The following is a 21,360-nucleotide window of genomic DNA, read 5'->3' as shown; positions in this document are numbered from 1 at the left end:
AAGCATCATCGCGGTGGATGCCGAAACAACCCACACGTTAACACTTCAAAGTGTTTCCCACCTTAGTAACGCCGAGCCGCGCTTCCCGATAAGAAACGGCACATTCATCGAGACAAGCCCGTCACACGCCCACATGTTTCCCGCCGCAGGCTTTTCCCCTCGCTAACCTGTATTGAAAAACGCCCCTAAGTACACTGTCATTATAATTGATGCCAATGACATCCTAATGATGCCCCGCAAGCTTCCCCACTACGCGTGAGGCCCCCTCAACTTTGCGAGTTGCCGACAACGCCGCCGGGCCCAGGTAGCCACCCCAAGCCAACTGTTCCCGCTGCGCCTTTCTGGCCACTCCGAGCCGCAAGACGACAAAGAGGGCTACTCCCTTGCTTCCGGGTATTTTATCACCTACGGGAAGGGACCGCCAATGCACCTCCTTCTATACTCGCATTTCAGGCATCCCTCCCTTGCCCACTTTCAGGGAAACGACACCGTTCCCTCGGCACTAAATCCCACTAAAGGCACCCCTCCCCTAGACGCGGGGGGTGCCTCTCATGACTCTAAACCCATTCTGAAGCCCTGATTTGCGGTTCTCTTCTGTGACCCCTGGGGTATGGGAAAGAACTCTCTGTGGAGACCAATAATAGAAATGTTCCTGCCATGCTGAAAGTTTCATCCAACACGTCAGAGAAATGTATGTGGCTTTGTGTACAAGGCTACTTCTGTTTAGGAGAGAGTTTGAACATACGGGGCTCAGCTGAAGTTGGTGGGGGAATTGGGATACCTGGTCTGCTGCTCTTTTCCAGTGACGTTATGCCTGCCGATGTTCTTCGTGCTGCAGGAGCCAGCAGTGTTTGCAACATCAGAAACAATGTCTTCCACCAGTTTCTAATGGGCCAGGCGACTGAAGGCCAAAGAATGCAGGGAAGGGTGGGCAAGGCATTTAACATTTTATGACAGAACTCAAGTTACCACTCATCACTGAATTCAGCTCTAAATTAAGTGACAACACTACAGTGAACATACATCCCTTCCCAGGGTCACTTTTGAGGACATAAGCATTGCATTGCAGGGGCGTAAGTTATACTTCGCTCAGGGAACTATAACTGCTGAATTTCTATGGTTTTGTACTAGTGAAATCTGGGCCTAAGTATAATGTCCCTGAAACCTTTCGTTTTTTCAATACATTTCTAAGTTTTTTTTAATTCTATTTCCGAACTATAGCATGCCTGTAACCTTTGGGTTTTTTCAGTGAATATATATAAATACCTTCATGACATTTTTGTAACACAATTTATCTCTGTAAGAGGAATGCTGATTTTCTATGATTACACGATGAACCTTTTTCAAGATTCACAACTTTATTTTTGAATTATTACTTGAAAAGACAATTTGGGGCATTTGGCACTTAACTACAGAATAAAGTTAAAGCTCTATCAAAATTAAATGGTACAGTTAGTAGAACATAGAAAGAAACCTCAGCTCATTGTTCATATAGAAACCGAGCACACATTTTACAACCACGCATGGATCAGTAATGCTGAAGACTATATTTACCTTGTTCCCTTGAGTGCCGTATCCAGGAGGCCCAGTTGGGCCAGGCAAGCCTTTCTGACCCATTGCACCCTGAATGCAAAATATGTAAGAGCCATATGTTAACAAAAGTGATATAATTTTATGATGACAATCATGTCCTCTGCTCCAATGGATGTGCAACCCTTGTCCACGAGGTCTACATTTTTGGCAGGTTTTCAAGATAAGCACTAATTAAAAGTGACTACCCTTTAGATCTATTGGAATCGATTCAGACATGTTTTGTCGGCTACAAATGTACTAAGGCTGAGAATGGCTGTATATACACCTGCTAAGTATTCATAAAAAGAAAACCAAAATACCAAGCAGGTTCACATCCTTTTACACCTACATAATTGTACAAACAACTCCATTAAAGTTATGCAGGTGTAAGTCCCACAAAGGCGTTGGGAAGCAGGAATAACAAGAGTAGGTTGCTTGTAAGTTTGTGAACACTTAAAAACACACCAGTTTGAGCATACACAAAAGCCTCTTTGACAATGTTTGGCCTTAGAAATGATGTTGTCTACAAAGTTATAATGCATTTGTAATACCATCAACTTCAGACATAATTTCAGAGGTTATCAAAATTTAGATACAATAAATTTAGGTTGGCTGAAACCTGAAAGCTTACTGGCTGTAGTAAGTGTTGTACCTACAGACTAAGGGCAAATTCCCATTACCAAGTTTTGTAAATTCTCAAACCAAGTTAAAAAAAGGCTCAGAGATGTACCGGTGATGCTTGATTTTTTTGTGTTTAACTTTTATTGAAGCTGCCATGAATTCTAACAGACTTTTGACCATGTCTGTGTATATATGTAGTAGTGTGAACCTATCCAAAAGGGCAGTGCAGAGCTGTAGAGGGTAAAAGCAAAACATACTGAGAACAAGTGCTTGAAGGGTTAGCTGGATTGTGAGAGCAGAAGTGGACTGTTAATGCATTGTGATGTGGTGTTCTTTAAAGAGGTGTGCAATCAGCTCCTCCCTAAACTGGTGCAGTGGTGTGGTGGTTCTGTTAGATTGTTCCATAACCTGGCTGCATAGATGAAGAGAAGAAGGCATGGGGCCTTATTCACGTCTTCGTCTCCGGTCTGTTCGTATTCTTACTGCAGGTGTATGAATAAGCACATGAGGTAGTAAGCTAGATAGGCATGTTTGTTGGGTGTAATGGCACAGTAGAAAATGCAGCTGATTTTAAAGATGGCTTGAGTCGGCAAAGGGAGCACATAGAGTTATATCATAGTGGGAGTGATGTGCTCAGACTCCTTCAGTTCTATGATTATGTGTCCATTAATGCATAGGATGTCTTCAAGGTGGTCAGTGTAGAGTCTAAACGGTCATGATGCTGGGCATGGTTAAAATCCATAGGCAAGCGTGCCTAAAGTACAATGACTTAATGGCAGTTTTGAAATCACTTTCCTGGAGGAAGGTTTCACGTTCTTTAATAAAGTCAGTATCCGTCCTGCCACTGGACAGATGCAATAATCAACTGCTGAAGGATTATTCAGTGAGGCTCATGGGCAAAAGAAAAAAGATATTGATGCACAAGGTTCAGGGTTACATGAGACCTTTGAAGAGAGATGCAGGGTCTATAGCTGAGGCTGCCCTATGTCTCTGCCATATGTCCTCAACATGCTGGGAATATTGTGCTAGCATCAAGTGAGGGCATCAGTACGACTTAAGTGAGGGTGTCTCAGATGGCATGAAGAACACAATACTTACCTTTTGTAATGCTCCTTCTGGTAGATAGTTTTAGACCTGACATCCTTAGGATGGTCTTCCCCCAGACCTTTTTCCCTTTTCCTCTCGTTTTGCTGATTCTTTTTGTTGCCCTTAGGACTCTGAGCACATTTCTACTGCTAACCAGTGCGAAAGTGCATGTGATGCTCCCCTAAACATGGTGACATTGGTGTATACCTGATTGGCATATTTGATATACTAGCAAGTTCCTTGTAAAGTGGCATCACATATACCCAGGGCCTGTAAGTCAAATGCTACTAGTGGTCCTGCAGCACTGAGTGCGCCATCCACAGAAGTAGCCTTTCAAACCCGTCTCGCATTGCATTGCCTGTGTGTGCAGTTTACTGCCACTTCAACTTTGGCAGTTAAAACTGCTTGCTAATCCTCAAACTCCAATTATTTTACGTATAGGTGGCCCCTAAGGTAGGCCCTAAGTAACCCTAAGGGCAGGGTACCATGTAAGTAAAAGATAGGACATGTGTATTTAATCTTTACATGTCCAGGTAGTGACAGACACCCAAATGCGTTTTTCACTACTGTGAGGCCGACCTCTCTCCTAGGCTAGCATTGGGAATTTCTTAATACACTTCTAAGTTGTAATTCATGATCAGAGAGGAGTAGCTTTTTCATGTTTCATATCTTTGGAATGGTGCTAATAAATCCTCTGTACTGGTAAAGCTGGATGTAACATTACTGTTTTAGAAATGCCACTTTTAGAAAGTTGATATTTCTCTGCACTTACTGTTCTGTGTGCCTGATAGCCTGATAGCCTGACAGCCTGTCTCCAATACACGTCTGGGATGGGTGACAGCTACACTTTGTACATTCCCTTTAGACAGCCACAACACTGGAATGATAGGTGTGTCTGAGTACCCATCTACATACATCTGCCTTGCCTGGTCAGGATAGAAGGGAGCAGCTAACACTTCACTTGACTAGTGTGTGTCCTGTCCTCACACAAAGGACTGATTACCCCCCCCCCCCTGATAGCCTGGCATACAAGACTGGGATTAACGGGATACTTGTACATGTCGGAAAGCTGCTTTGAAGTCACCCCCACATCAAAGGCATGAATACTGGGTCTCTGACCCCTAAAATCAGACACTACTGGACTTGTAACTGAAGCTCTGCCAGAAGAACTGCTATGCTGCTTAAATGATTCAACTGGACTGCTGATCAGGAAGGCCTGCTTTTCTGTTAGTTGCCCTTCTGCCTGCTACTCTCTGACTCTGCTCAAGGACAGCTGGTCTCTGCCTTCACTCCAAGTGATCTCCAATGGCTTGTAGGCATGTCTCCTGGTGCTTAAGACTCAGGAATATCAGAGTATTTACCCCTGAACCTGTACCTGGTTCACTGGAAGTGGCTCAGATACTTGCAACACAGATTTTGATGTATCTCCTGTCTGCATGTAGCAGAACTGGTACATCTACCCAGATGCAGGAGTAAAATCGACACATCGCCTTGGAACCAGCCCTTTTCCTCCAGAGAGCAAGGCATTGCACCACGTATCACCGCCACTGTAGCATGTTGAGGTCAATGTATCCCCTCGACTGCGTGGCAGAATCTGGCGCATCGCTCAACGCCCCTTGACTTCAGCACCTGTCTTCGGAACTGACGCATTGCCTTCACTGCGTGGGGAAGATTGACTCATACTGCACCTGCTGGCCTCAACATCGACACACCTTGCTGATTTTTGACTAGGAAAGGTACTTTGTTCACTGGGGCCTGTGTGGGTCCTGTAGCCGGCCGGCGGCCCATAGCGATCAGCCTGAACTTTGACTTTGCCCCGGTCCAGCATGACCTAAAGTAACCTTTTTAGCAGTACTTGCTTTTAAGCAATTACTGCATTTATTCTTTTAAAAGTCAACATCTCAACTTCTATACATTGGATTTCTGTGGTTTGGGGCTTGTTTTGTGGAGTCCTTTTAGGATGTATTCATTGTGTTACTGTGTGAGTGTTTTGCACAAATACTTACCATATTGCCTCTTTAGATAAGCCTGGCTGCTCTGAGCCAACCTAACAAAAGGTGCACACAGGTTATTTTTTAGTGTGTATCTAGCTTACCCTGACTGGAGTGTTGTTTCCTGCCTGGCCTGAGTGCATACCTTAGCCAACCAGGAATCCCATTTCTAAAAATAGTCTATGTAACTGCAGATTCCTCACCTGTAGAATACCCCAATGGCCAGACTGGATCCAGAAAATTCTCTCAACAATGACTCCTGTTTGATGACAAGTGGCGCTGTCTGGCTCTGTGGCTAACTTGTGCCAACCCGTAAGCGATTGAGGTGGCTTCATATAGGCACAAGTCCTGCGTCCTAATGTCACTTTCTTACTCTTTCTCCTTCTTTGTCCTCAGACACTGATCATTGTAAAATTGTTATTGGTGACAGTGTGATGAAATCTAACTTGGGACCTTATTACACTGTGTAGATGTCCACTCCACAGAATGGTGAGGAGGCAGGGCATGGAGGGATCTGCAATTAGAGAGTATCTACCAGAAAAAGCATTACCAAAGGTTACTAACATGTTATTCTGCTAAAAACATCTAACAGCAGATTACTCATCATATGACTTGATACTGTAGCAGTACTTCCTCAAGACGAAGGGGCTGAGGAGTGACCTCAAACCAGAAAGTCTTGTAGGACCGAGAAGGCAAAATGACCCTCACTGCAGAAGTACATGTCAAGTCAGTTGCAGAATGTATGCATCAGATTCCACATCTTATTGTGGCAGATGTCCAGGACAGAAACTGCCCTTGCCAGCACAATTGTTGCAACTTTAGCACTGGTGGAATATGCCCGCAGGACTTCAGGGGATCTTTTCTTGCCATGTCCAGGACAGAAACTGCCCTTGCCAGCACCATTGTTGCAACTTTAGCACTGGTGGAATATGACCGCAGGACCTCAGGGGATCTTTTCTTGCCAAAGAATAGCAAAGAACTAGGGGGCATATTATCTTGCAGGGCGCTAAAAATTATCGCAGTTTTAGCGGCAGAAAATTGCCGTTAAAGTGGCGATAATGGGCTTGAAAATATAGCCTTGTGAATTCCAATAGAAACCCATGTTCTGGTGTGAACATGGACTTCTATTTGAATTCTCCAGGGCATATTATCAAGCCCATTATTGCCGCTGTAGTGGCCGTTTTCTGCTGCTAAAACGGCGATAATTTTAAAGCCCTGCTGGATAATATGCCCCCAAATGAAGCCCCAACCTTGGCATGACAAAAGGTTTCGGAGGAAACATACAAGTCAAATCTTTCAGAAAGTGCATCACAAGAGGAAGGGGAAGAGTGAGAAGTTAAACACAAACAAGCCAAAATGACCAACTCTTTACTGAGCCCACAGAAACACCTTGCTGGAATAATGACAAAACAAATAAAAGTACTTCAGAAAGTTTGGCCTGCATTAGATCACGATGACAGGCACCACACCACACCATAAACTACTCCCAGTGTCCAGCGTAAATGGAGCTTGTTGAAGAATCCAAGAACAAACAGGAAGTGTGAGAGGAATTGGGCACTTCAGCACACATCTCCCTTCCTTTACTAAATTATCTAATAATATTTTGCTTTTCCATGGGTATGTCAATACAACACTGTTGCTGATACTGTAGATCTGACACTGAAGGCATCTATTTTAAGATGCATAGGCCCTCACCCACCGTAGTAGCCTGCTTCACCATCGGGCAGTTCTCCTCGCTGGGCGGGCACTGCAGTTCCCTGCAGACCTCTAGGAGGGGACTCTTTGACAGAGAACTTTTTCTCAAGCTGTACAATAGTTTACCCTGTGCCTAGCTCTGAGTGGGAAGTGTTAGATTGGGATGGAGGATTACAATTGGCTATGGATTGATAGAAGCTACTATTTAATGATCAGAGAAAAAACAGGCCAAGATTAACAAGCAATGGCCAAGACAATAGGTCTTGGCTATGCGAGAGCTATTGGTTTTGTCAATGCTAGTGTCTTTTAGCATTGTTCCGGAAGTGTCCCTTTGGAACCAAAACGAAATCCCGGGCCAACGCACTGCAGCATCAAAGGGTCTATCTATAGGCACCTATAGATAGATCCTTTGATGTTGCAATGCTTTGGCCCAGGGTTTAGTTTTGGCTGCAAAGGGACTCCCGAGGCAGAGTACTAAAAGACAGAGAAAGAATGTTATGTTACTTTAACACACTTATTGTGCTAATGGCTTTGAAAGGGCCTCTTGGCGGTACCGGCTGAACTGCGGTTGAAGGCAAAAAGTTGACTACTATTAAGAGCCACTTCAAAGGGAGGACGGTTGAGTAATGCCGGATGAAAAGTGTGCGGGGAGAGGAAAGGCGAGGGGTAACACAATGAGAAAATGCAAAATAAAAGTAAAGAATACAGAGGTATAGACAGTTCTTGGAAGAGGTGTGGTAGGGAGAGTAATAGGAGTGTTCCCTTACAGGACGATGATACTTAATTCAATATAGTAATGTGTTATGGCAAACAGGCAAACATTAGAACACCAAAATGTGTAAATGAATAGCCTGACTGGAAACATTGTGCCCCAGCTGACAGAGAGTGCCATTGCTCTTGGAAGATAACTATCTCCACTTGCTGAACAACAATTGTGAGGAAGGATGTGACACTGGTGTTCTCATCAATGACTCCTCCACCCCTGGCATGTAGAAAGTTTCTATTATGTTCTGAGGGTTGGTGGTGGCAAGAAGTTCAGAATAAGTCATGACTCTGCAGGATCCCTGACGAGGCCTCAAACTGGTAGTACATATCACAGCGCAGCAGTGTTAGCTTTATAGATCAGGCACTGGTAAGCTGACCACTTCCTCGCCCTTATGACCAGAACACCAACTACAGCCTCAGTGTGCTCATCTGAAAGTGGTCAGAGAGAGGCTGTATCCGCTTTCTGCCATCATCTTCTTCAGCAGCAGTACTGTGAAACACCAGAAAACCTGGCTGCTAAAGCATGGAGATAGAAAGAGGACAACAGGGCAGCATCAGTTTGCAAAGAAGCAGCCGCCTTATTAGATTAGTAGATACTTCCTTGTCCATTGAAAAATCCTTTAGAATATCCATTTATGATATTATTTTCCCAATAATATTTATATGAATTTTTTAATTATAATATTATTCATTCAGTGATTTTTTTTCAAAAAGTACATTGATTTTTATTATAGTTTCCATCCCACTACACATCTATATTCCCTTGAATACAAATAAATCAATGATATCGTAAAATGTAAAGTGTATTTTAATTAGAATATCCCTATCTCATTGTTTCACCCCACACGTTTACCATTCAAAATGGGCACTTAGTTTCCATCCAAAGTGAAGGATGTGCTCCTGCTGTTGTACGTTTGGGCTAACTGCACTCGTAGTCTATTCATACCACACAAGCGTCAACTCCATTCAGTGTTGCAGACAGGATTTTGCACAAACGCTGGTGCATAAAGGAATGCCAGCCCTTCCTCATAGAATGCCACATAATTGAGGAATAAAAAGGAGTACACCACCCAGAAGCCAACACATAAATATAACAACTGCGAGAACGATATATCATTCAGTGAACGTAAAATTGACCTCAACGTTAAAACACTGGTATTTACAGTTCAGTTAAAACAAGCAGCGGCGGGTGAGCAAGATACGGCAACCAATGATGAACGTAGAAGCAAGTAAGGAGGGGACAAGCAGCGATGAAGGTGGGTGGATGAGTCAAGCAGTGAAGCGGGAACGGGTTGGGGTGACGGGCAAGTAACACCGGGACATTAACATTTCGAAGTCAGAAAACAAAATGTAAACAGGCGCCCTCGGAAAACAGCACCTAACATTTGACCTCGGTCTTTAAATGCACAGCAAATGTGATGAGATAAGAACAAGATTTACAGACCTGTTTACAGAAACGTTGCTGGGAGCAAGTGACAACACAAGTGCTCATGTGAAGTACTCTTAAGCAAAGAAAAAAGTAGTTCCTATAACAGTTCCTAAAATGGGAACAGTGGATGGATAATAGTAATCGATCCATATTCTTGCCAAGGGCTAAACACAGAAAGAGGCATAACGGAAGCCTGCCAGGGACAAATGGGGAGAAAGAATATGAGAGTGACAATCGAGCCAGCAAATTGCTGGGCTGTAGCACACATATTGAACACAACAGTCTCTTCGAGACAGCCCATGCGCTGTCTAGCTGAGATCTAAAAACAGTACTTAAGAACCACTTAGGGGAATAATGGACATTTGGTTCTTGAACCGTGGCCAACATGTTTCATGGCTTATCCACTCCTGCATGTCAATGGAAAATTCATCAGGACCTTGTATAAGTGCCCTAATCTACTTTAGGAATTTGTCGCTGTGTGTTTAGTCAAGTATTCCTATATTGCATCTTCACAATTATAGTGATCATTTGCAAAACGTGAAAGCACAAAATGTAAATATACGGGGTCTCTCAGGAATCTGTCCAACCTGTTGGAAGAATTTGAGCAAACATAAAATAGATATAGAAAAAAGCGTGTATATATGTACACACAAAAAATGAACTCCCATGTACTGAAACCATGCAGACTTGTGAACCAGCACATGAATTGAGAGTTCACTACAAAATGCAAATACTGGTAATTATCATAATCAAGTGAAGAAACCTCACCGATTACTAAAGGCGAGGAGCCCCTTAGAGTGCCGAGCCGCTTATCATGTTTGCTAGCTGACAAAATTATATATGTTTAAGAAAAGTAATAAGTACGAGGTTCTTTGTTTCTTAAAGAAATAGATGCCCAAAGAGACCGTCATGGTTAACACTTACTTCTGGTATGGAGAAATGTTGTCAAGAACCTATCCGCTTCATTGCACTCCCGAAAGTGGCTGAACATTGATGGGGCGTGGTTATCATCCCAACACTGTGAACATATAGTGTCAGGTGGTGCTGGCCTAACCTTAACCTACACCTTAGAAGACATTAAATGATATGGAATTCTCTAGACAGATGGAGGTGTAAACGTCCAGGTAGGTGGTGGTGCCGGGGGGCGCCATGTTGAATGTAATAAAAAAAATTCTGAAGCAAGATACGCTGTATTAAAAAAGTAACAATGTCCGGGATCAATTTCCCCATATTAGTTATTGCAATTTTCATTTATTTATTATCACCTTGGGAAAAGGCGACTTTTTAAATAAAAGAACCCTGAATGTATGTAAAACTAGGACCTCTGAAGGTGCTTCGAAAAAGAGGATCTAACACTACAGTCTGTATGTGAGAGCAGGAGATTGGTGTAGTCTATCTCTCACAGATATTTTATCATGTCCTTTGATATTACATGTTTCGCAAAAAGGGCGATACTACAGGCTGTATGTGAAAGTGGGTGATGGACAAGGTTCAGCATTCTTAGTTGTTCCATGTTAATATATAGGAATGCAAATAGATTTATAAGAACTCCTATAGAGTGCGCCAGACAGAGTTGACTTAAGAGAGTTAATTCTTTATGAGAATCATCCAATGCATTTCAATGTACAGACCATGAATATTGGTACGGAGTCTGAAAATCCAGCGTTGTTCTCGGAGCAGTAGTCTGTGATGTTTAATAGGTCCATCCTGTAATTTTTCCAAAACAATCCACTTCATGTCGTTCGGAGTGTGTTGTTTGGAAACATAATGATTTCTGAGTTTTGTTGCTTTTCCTTGGCACCTGATTGTGCTACGATGTTCATTGATTCTTGTCTTTACCAGTCTTGTGGTCATGCCTATATAGAACATTTTACAAAGACATTGAATTAAGTATACACTGCTATTTGTATTGCAGTTTGTGAAGTCAGGTATTTTTCATTTGCAGAATAAGTCAATATATCTTTTTACTTCTGTTAAGTGGCAAATACTACAATCACCACAAGGGTAATGTCCTCGAACATTTGGAAACCCCATTGTAGTGTTCATGATTGGGTGAGTGTAGGTTTCCATGGTCGTGCATGTACCAATTGATCCCTTATATTTGTGGATCTTTTAAATACAAACAATGGTTTTGGTAGGTTCATTTGCCATGTATTTAGAACGTTCCACTTTTTATTGATGATCTCCTTAATAACACTATATCTCGGGGTGAGAGTGATAATGCATGTTTTCCAATCCATCTGTGGTTTGGGAAAAGTTTCCGATAGTGAATTTCTATTGCTGTTTGCGGCCCTCTTTCTTGTGTTACAAATTATTTTCTTTGGATATACTTTTCTGCTGAGTTTAGTTGATAATTCAGCAGCTCCTCTGTCATAGTATTCCAGATGGCTGCAATCCCTGCAGAGCTGTGGGAACTGGCTGTATAGTAAGCTCTGTTTCAGAGCTTTGGGGTGATTACTATCATACCATAAGAGGCTGTTAGGTTTCAACTTTTTGTGGTATGTTTTTGTTGTTAGTATTCCATTTTCGATCTTGATTGTGAAATTCAAATAGGTAATCAGGTCAGTAGAGTATGTCTGAATTAATTTTAGATAAGGATCAAAAGTGTTAATCCAGGTGAAGAATGTTTCAGCTTTTGAAATATTGCTGTGCCAAATTATCAGGATGTCTTCTTTGACTCTCAACAACAGGGTTATTTCTCGGGGTGGGTGGTGAACTCCACTCTGCCGGCAGAGTTAGTGAGTTTTGCCACTTTTCTTTGAGCCCAAAGTTTGGCAAAAACTCTGCCAACTGCCGCATGGCGGAGTTTGCTGCCCATCATAGCTGATCACCACATTATCTTTGCACATCTTATCTGTATGGGCCATGTTGATGATTGCTGTCAAGGCTAACTGTCCATTTCAAGGGCCGTAGGTTGTCTCAATGCCCCAAACTGGTAACACCCTGATAGAGCAAGCATCGCATTGCGACTTGCTCGAGTCATGAACCTCGCCCATGTGTAATCGATTAATAATTTGTACGTCTTACTAATCTTTATCTTTATATTTGAACGAGGTAGATGAAGCTTGTCTATGTGTTTTCTAATACGATTAATCCATGTCTCTAAAATGGCCGCCGCTTAGTAAATGGCTTCTGCGCATGCGTCAGTCACACTCACGTGTCCTGACGTAGTTATAAGTTTGGAGGGAAAGGGTGCGCATGCGTAATACACAGCTTGCGTGAATAACGTGGTAATGCTCTTGTGAACGTGTATGTGTTGCTAACATTTCAATTGCATAGTATATTTTTATAATGATAAGTTTAAAGTACAAACCCAATGATGTGTTTACGTACGTTTATTTCTATGTTTTAATTTGTTCTCGCTTACTTTTCATGTACTGCGGGAAATGGGGGTCCAAACCGGTTGGGAGCCATATTGAAGGTCCCTTCTGCGCAGACTCGTGGTGCCCTGAAAGGTGGCAACATTGGACAGTGGAACTCAGCCAGCTGGCAGCCACCGTCAAGATGCTCATGGGAAAGCCACCTCTGCCCTACGATAACGGAGAAAGTTGCTCCTTATATGATACAATGTGTGTCGCGCTACTGTTTGCCGTGCAGTTTCTCATGGGAACCCCAATCTCGCTAGGCGGTACCCAGAGATGTAAATTAGGCCTCCAAATAGTCTATTCTGATTGGTGTGTTACCCAAAGCCTACCTTAGGACCAATCCAAATTGAGGGATTCTGACACTTTGCAACATTGGGGGGTGGTACACCGTCCCCAAACAGTATAACTACCCTGGGTTCACCTAGGGAATTTGTCCGACTTGTCTGGTTTAGCTGACCTGTCACTGACCCAACGCACTCAATAGGTGACTGAAGATACAGAGCACTGCGAGTACTCTGTCCGAAATTGACCATAGTCTAAGGTTTTACTAAACCTTAAAGTGCTGGCGGAGCACTTTGTTGGGAGTTCGCTGATCCAATCGGGGTCGTGATCGATAGCTGCAGAGAGGGTGGAGCGCAGGCGTTGCTTCCAAACTGCGGGTGCGGTCCTGTCCTGAGCGGTCCTGTCCTGAGGGTTTCCTGTCCTGAGGGTCCTGTCCTGATCCTAATCTGGTTTTCCTGTCCTGTCCTGGGTGTCCATTCTGCACCTGCTGTCCATTGAGGGGTATCCTTCCTTGAGAGTTTCCTGTTCTTAACTGACCCGTGGCCAGGGTTTGGTTTCCACACCAGTCTAGGTAAATATCACTCCGAATCTCTTAAATCTTGCACCTCTCTAATTTTCTGTCTTTTGCTTCAATAAAGACATACCTTTGCACATGTTAATTTTCCATGCTTTTGCCGCAACCATTGAATCGTAAAGTCAATTGCATATATTCATAACGTGTTCCTATGTTACCCTACCTGTTAGAAATCATATTTTGCATTGCAGTTTGTCATTTCCTGATATGGTCTAGAACCTCCTTACTTAAATTGTCTAAAGAACTTTTGCCTTAAAGCATAGCGTGTCTCTCTCCATAGACTCTCCTAGTTGTATAAATGTCCCGAACTCCTGTCTCATTGTTCTGAGATAATTCTAGAATACCAGTCCTAATCGAAGCCTGTCCTATCTCTAGTGATTCATCTTAAACGTTCTAAATTCCTGATCCTTCATTTGAACTGTGTCCTGATTCCCTTAGATTATAAATGGTTGCTCTGACTTATTTGCTATTTAGCTACGTTCTTTATGTTATTCTGATTATCGATTGCTTACTTACTGTGAATTTGATGTTTCCTGAAATTTACTAAACTAGATAAAGACTTTAAAACTTCCAGTTGTCCGTGGTCATTTTACAAAAGTATTGAATGTCATTTTGGGTTTGTATTTTGCCGCCTTTCCTTTTACAGCTAGCTCCCTGATCCATTGTGGTCATAGGTACCCGTGTCGGTGGATGGTAAGTCGGGTACTCTGAGGAATAACGAAAGGAACTCACACATATCTGATAGCAGAGCGCGAGGTCATCTGATCAATGTATATGGTGATTTGAAATATATGGGCCCGAAGCCGGAAGTGGCGAAGTTATTGGTCAGGTGACCCGCGCGCTCTATCAGTATTTCTGGTAGCAGAGGATGGTTAGGGACTAGTTAAAGGTTAGGCAGGATTAGTTAGACTAGTCAAGTCGGTAGCTGCTAGTACATTAATGCTGCTACAAGAGCGGCCGCTTCGAGGAACTGATCACTCTCTTGAAAGGTGTTGCTTTTGAAATTTATGAATTGTTTTACCATTGTTATTCTTGTTCTTATATTGTTATATGTATTAATCCAAGCATATGTAAAACGTACTGTTCAGTGTTGTCAGAACTCCCCGGGGAATTGAATAGGCAAGTAGTGAATAGAATCCATTGCCTTGAGGTCGCAGGCTCAAGGAAAGTTAGGTGCAGGTTAGGTACAACCAGGAAGCACTAACTAGGGTTTTTTTCTGAATACGTGTGTGAATAAATGTTAGTAACGAGGTTCATTGGCAAAATTCCAATAGTGGCGTAACCTAGTAAGGGTCACATCGGAAGAGTAGCGGGTTCATCGGAGCTTGGGTGAAAGCAAAGGGGTCCGCTGGGAAACCTTAGACTCGGATATATCCCGGAAAGAGTGGATGGGTCTAGGGAAGTAACAGGTTCACTAATGCTAGAGTGAAGGGTAGGCGGAAGAGATCTACCCGCAGCGCGTGAAAAGTAAATGGAAGTAGTTTACTTGCAGTAAGACAAACTCTTTCTCTGTCTAGACACTTGAGCACTGTGGCGAATGTGTATTCGTTGTAAAATAACCAAGCACTAGCACTTTAGAAAGAAAGAAAGTTTCCGTTACCTTGTGAAGGGAGGGAGTCAGTCGCGAAGCGTCTCTGACGTCACTCCGTGCCGCGCTGGGATTGGTAGAAACAGCGGGCGGGCAGCGGGGCTGAAATTGTGAAGGAGGGGTGAGCGCCGAAGCGTGAGAACTGTCTCACGAAAAGGCCGCGCACCCATTGGTCGAAAATATTTGAACGCGTGCACCCCATTGGTCGCACGGAATTGCAAGACGCATTCTGATTGGAGGTAATCTGTAAACAAAGTTAAGCGTAGAAATCGTATGTGGCACTCGTATTGTCCAGAGACTAGACCCGATCCAAGAAACCAAGGGTTTGAAAGGGATCAGTGGAAAGCCAATAGATACGATATTATGTACGGAACTAAGAGAAAAATGTCCCTTGTAAATAAGATGAAGAATTACTTCAAAAAGGACAAGCCGATTAAAACTAGAGAGGGCATTGTTATTCCACCACCTAATACTCCCGCCTCTTTCATGATGTTTGACAGAGGGTACAATACCTGTGTGTGGTTAGAAAATTGGGTGAAATACACCAAAGACGACGGAATAATGGCCTTTCCGTTAGAAGGTACCTTTAATGGTAGGATCTTATTTAACTTAAGAACCCGAATGAACGAATTACATCCCAGACCGAGACTAACGCAGTATGAGGCATTAGAGGAATGGGAGATTGAGGCTTTCCAGCGAGAAAAGCCGCGCATGGATAAAGGGCTGACAAAGTATTACCCAAAACTGAGACAAGAATCCCGAGATAAAAAAATGAAACAATGGAGACAGAGCATGATTGTTGAGGGACTGTTTCCCATGATGCCAGCAGAAGATCCTCCCGGGGGGGGGAAAAGAACAGAAAAGACCAAACATTGGGGGCCCCTGGGAGAATCAGATGACGAATTGTTAGATGACATGTGCATGAGAAGTCCGCCTCCTTATAATGAGGGACACCGACCTTCGAGTGCAGGAGATATTCCCCGGAGACCCCTACAAAGGGAGGAGGTCAGGTCCGTAAGTGTGGGAGGGGATTATCTAATTCCTCCTTATACTGAGAATCTGGGACCCGTAGAAACCCGCAGTATTTACCCCAGGAGACCTGTGGGTGGGGAAACGGGTTATTCCCGTGAAGGAGATTTTTCCCCTCGACCCCCTTATGGAGGAGAGGAGAGATCCTTGAATTCAGGAATGCCACGATTACAGTCCCGGGAGGAGGAAGATCAGAGAATTCTAGGCACCGGAAGTTTATTTCAGAAACCTAATTATGGTGGAGGGCCGAGTGAAACTCATCCCACTGCCCCGAGTTATGCTCCCATTCTGACCCCGCAGGTGTTACATGGAAACACACTGGACAGGTTATTGGAAGAAAAGGAACGCGAAGCATTAGGAAATCAGAGAACTGAGATAATACAGAAAATGTCACAGCTAAATGCAAGTCCCGAAGCCTTAACGATCCCAGTAACAATCGGACCGGTGGTTCCGTTGTATGGGGACCATCAAGGAAGTCCGAAACCTCCTGTAATTACTCCTGTCATTGCACCGACCCGACCAGAGCCCTTAATTATAGACGACCAGACCAGTGAGTGCGAGTCGGAGGTCTCGCTGCTAGATCTGCCTATTAGAAAGACGGGAAAAAGGATACCGAAGCCGCACACGTTTAGTGCGAGGGAAATTCAGATGGAATCGACCTCAGGTACGAAAAGTGTCACCTTGGTGACTCCTGAAGAAATCGAAAGATGGAGTCAAGAATTGGAAAAACAAGCGTCCCCAACGAAACCTTTAGATCTCTACAAACTGAGAGTAGAAATAGAAGAATTAATGGCAGGAAACGTAGGATTAGACAGATTAAATACCTACTCTGAAGACGAAATGCTGTTCATCTGCAAAAGTCTCACTCGAAATACCAGAGTTCTTCATGAAAAACTGACAGACACAGCTGCCAGCATGGGAATAGATATTTCTAGATCGAAACCGCTGCGAAAACCATACAGGGCAGATTTCTCAGACAAAGATTTGGAAAACTTGAATATGTCAGGGAAGAAAGCGCAGGTCAAAGAACTATTGACAGTATTGGAGAAATGGGGAGATGTGGACAGGTGGAAAGCCAGATGGTCCAAGAAAAAGGATGAGGCCAGGGCTAGGCAGGCAACTCCCGAATTCTTACTAAAGGAAGCTGAAAAACCAGAACAGTTATGCCCTATGCGCGAAGTACCAGGTGGAAGGTATGTGCACGTTCCATGGTCCAGACAGGATATTGTGTCCTATACTAACGATTTCCCCAAATTGCGCGAAAAGCCAGTGGACTGGTACAGGCAGGTGGAAAGGTTCGTAAAGGTGCAAAAATGCCTGTGGAAAGACCTGGATGGGTTTTTCGACATTGTGGTCCCGGTAGATCTATGGACTGAGTGTAAAATAGCCATAGCTTGGCCTGGTGAGGAATACCCGAGAGATGGCAACACAGGGGAACCATCGATAGAGGTGATGAAAAAATATGAGCAAGTAATTCAGCATCTGAAACAAAAAGTGCCAGCAAAGGAAACTGATTGGACCAAGATAGATAGAACCACGCAGGAAAGAGACGAGACAGTGCATTCCTTTTATGAAAGGCTGTTGCAGGTGTTCAAAACATACAGCGGTATAGACAACATCGAGATGAAGGATATGACACATTTTATTTACAGGTTTGTAAATGGTTTAAGACCCGAAATTTGTCAGTGGATAAAAGATAACAAAATCTGTTGGCATACTAAAAAGATGGATGAGGTCCTGCGGTACGCAAAGTACTGCGAGGACGAAATGGCAGAAAAGAAAAAGGCTCTCAAGGAGAAGGTTATGTGGGCTCAAGTGAAGCTCGCAGAACAGCAGGAAAAACAGTTGAATAAAATGGCCAAATCCAATGAGAACAAAAGTCCTGGGGGAGGGGGTGGAGGCAAGCCCCGGCCCAAAATGTGCAGGGAGGAGGCTAAAAAGAAATTTCCCTGCCACCAGTGCGGAGAAATTGGACACTGGCGCGACGAGTGTCCCTATTTGCAGGATGATAACTCCCAAACACCTGATTTAATGCCACAGACGCAGAAAGAAAGACCAAGAAAGACACAACAACAGGTAAAAACGATTCAGTTGCCTAGAGCACCGAAGCAAGTATTTAAGGGAAAATCACCACAGGGTGATGACGTAGAAGTCTGGGGATGCGATGAGAACAGAAATACAGCAACTTCGCAGTATTTACTAAATGATACCTTCCTTTGTGATGACCAGTACTGACGGGGCCTGAGAGGGGAGGACGAGGAGTGCGTACTTGGCGCCTCCTTGCCGGTAGACCAGTCCGGACCATACATTGAAGGAAAAGTTGACGGAAATGATGTCACTTTTCTGTTGGACACTGGCGCTACCCGTTCTACTGTGAGGACAGTGGACGTTCCAAACCTACCCCTCTCGGGAGAAGCCATCCAAGTAGTGGGTGTATCTAATCAACTGATTAGTACTCCTGTTACCGAGCCCATGGAGATCTCAATTGGAAATTTTAAACAAATGCATAGATTTGTCGTTTGTGACACCAGCCCAGTGAACCTACTGGGACGTGATTTGCTGTGCAAAATGAGCTGTACCATCTTTTGCACACCAAAGGGTGTTGAAATTCAGACCCCAGATGAAGATGGCATTTATAAATTAATGTTAATCAGACCTGACTCAGAAATTAAACGAATGACTATGCAGGATTTGCCCAAAGAACTCGAAGAAACAGTGAAGCCAGAGGTATGGGACTTTACCGGAAAAGATGTAGGCTTAATGAAAAACGTAGATCCCATACAGATAGCCATCAAGGACAATGCAGTGTATCCTAATACCAAACCCTACAGAATGAATGCAGAAGTGAGAGCAGGTGTTGCCCTGGAAATACAGAAATTGCTAGAAGGAAACATCATACAGGAAGTAATGAGTAGCCCATGCAACTCACCAATTATGGGCATCAAAAAGCCTAGTGGCAAGTACAGAGTAGTGCAGGACCTAAGAAAGGTAAACAAAATAGTGGTTCCTTGCTGCCCTATTGTCCCGAACCCAGCAGTGATTCTGTACCAGATTCCCTGGGATGCTGAGTGGTTCACTGTGATAGACCTGTGTCATGCATTCTTTTCCATTCCCTTGCATCCAGACAGCAAATTTCTTTTCTCATTTGCCTTCAACAGTCACGTGTATGTCTGGAACAGGGTCCCCCAGGGGTACACAGAGAGCCCCTCTATCTTTAATCAGATCTTGAAAAAATGTTTGGAAACTTTGGTCTTACCTCGAAATTCTGTCTTGGTGCAATACATTGACGACCTCTTGGTGGCGTCCAAAAGTCATAGGGACTGTGTGATTGACACTATTGCCCTACTGAATCACCTGGGTGAGAAGGGCCATAAAGTGGCCCCTGAGAAATTACAGTTCTGTACAAAATCAGTGAAATATCTGGGGCACCAGATAGAGAAAGGCATCAGGAAAGTAACGTCAGAGAGAGTGAGAATAATTCAAAATATGCAGTTACCCCATACTCAGAAGGAAATCAGAATGTTCCTTGGAGTGATAGGATACTGCAGGCAATGGATTGTGGGATTTGCAGTCCTAGCCAGACCCTTGATAAAAATGACCAAGAGAGGAGCACCAGATATTGTAGAATGGGATGATAAAAGCTTAACGGCCTTCACAAAACTGCGAGATTGTCTGTGTATAGCCCCTGCATTGGGAATGCCAGACTATTCCAAGGAATTTGCCCTATTCTGTGACATTCGCGATAATTGCGCGTTGTCTGTCCTAACTCAAGAACATGGCACAACCAGAAGGCCAGTGGCATATTTCTCTGCCACCCTGGATCCAGTGGCTGCTGGATTACCAGGATGTCTGAAAGCAGTAGCTGCTACTTGCACAAGTTTGGAACAGAGTGAATCCATTGTCATGGGACATCCTGTAACTGTGTATGTTCCACATGGAGTGGTAATTTTGTTAACAAGAACGAAAACTCAGTATCTCACCCCTAGTCGGCTGACTAAATACGAGAGGATTCTCGTGGGTGCTGCGAATGTAAACATTGTCAGGTGCAACATTCTGAACCCCGCCACTCTGCTTCCGGACTCAATGGATATGGAAGGTGGGGAGGAGGAGGAGCATAATTGCATTGATCTAACAGAATTTTGCACAAAACCACGCCCAGACATTAAAGAAACACCTTTGCCTAAACATGGCATGGAATTGTTTGTGGATGGTTCATGCCTAAGACATGAACAAGGAGGCCTGAGTGCTGCCTATGCGGTAGTCTCCTTAACGAAAATTATAGAAGCAGGTTATCTATTTGAAGTAAAGTCTGCACAAGTAGCCGAATTGATCGCTATGCTAAAAGCTTGCAAAATTGGGAAAAACGTACGCCTAACAGTGTATACTGACAGTCAGTACTGTTTTGGGGTTGTGCATGACTTTGGCCAATTATGGCTACAGAGGGAGTTCCTGACTTCATCAGGTACCCCTATTCGAAATGGAAAAGTTGTTCAAGACCTTTTAGAGGCAATCCAATTACCAAAGGAATTGGCAGTGGTCAAGTGTACTGCCCATAAGAGGGACTTTGACCCTGTATCATTGGGAAATGATTTTGCTGATCGAGTGGCACAATTATGCGCCAGGGACCGATATATCATAAATCCAAAATGGGGAGGGCCCGGAACCAGCTGCCAACTTCGAGTTTTTGAAGAAGTGCCTACATGGGATGAAGTGAGAGAATGGCAGCAGGCAGCACCGTGGCAAGAGAGAGAGAAGTGGAAGGAAGAAGGGTGTAGACCAAGACGTGAGGATGGTGTCATCTTGGGCCCAAATGGTATGCCTGTGTTACCCAGACACTTGCTTGGCACAATGGCAAGATTGATACATGAAGGATCACACATTGGTAGGGACGCCATGATTCTGGTATTCCAACAGACTTGGTACAGTAAAAAGTTCAGGAAAGTAGCAGAGTCCCTCTGCCAGAGGTGCCTGTCATGTCAAAAGATGAACGCAGCCAAGAGAACAATGGTGGAACTAGGGAAAATTGGGAGGTCAGGGGGTCCCTTTGTGAGAATACAGGTTGATTTCATCACCATGCCCCGTTGTGAAGGGAAGCGTTATGTCCTTGTCATTGTCTGCCTATTTTCCAAGTGGGTGGAAGCTTACCCTACTCCCCAAAGTGACGCACTGACAGTAGCAAAGTGTTTACTGAAAGAACTGATACCTAGATTCGGGGTTCCAGTCACGATTGAATCAGATAAGGGCCGACATTTTCAGAATGATGTGATCGACCAACTCTGTAAGGCATTTGGGATCTCGCAAAAACTCCACTGTGCATATCGTCCAGAGGCATCTGGAGTAGTGGAACAAATAAACGGGACTAT

General features: G+C 43.8%; 1 protein-coding gene across 1 annotated transcript in view; it reads right to left on the bottom strand.

The window, feature by feature from the left end:
• COL28A1 (collagen type XXVIII alpha 1 chain) overlaps positions 1 to 21,360 on the bottom strand; it is a 621,255-nt gene that overhangs the window by 91,119 nt on the left and 508,776 nt on the right. The window contains exon 27 of the mRNA XM_078663712.1: positions 1,555 to 1,623. Within this exon, the coding sequence (XP_078519838.1) occupies positions 1,555 to 1,623 (69 nt within the window). The remainder of the gene's footprint in view (positions 1 to 1,554; positions 1,624 to 21,360) is intronic.

Source organism: Lissotriton helveticus, chromosome 10 (genome assembly GCF_964261635.1).
Source record: "Lissotriton helveticus chromosome 10, aLisHel1.1, whole genome shotgun sequence".
In the NCBI taxonomy this organism is placed as follows: Eukaryota; Metazoa; Chordata; class Amphibia; order Caudata; family Salamandridae; genus Lissotriton; species Lissotriton helveticus.
Note: the sequence above shows the minus strand (reverse complement) of the source record. Positions and strands in the feature narration are given on the sequence as shown.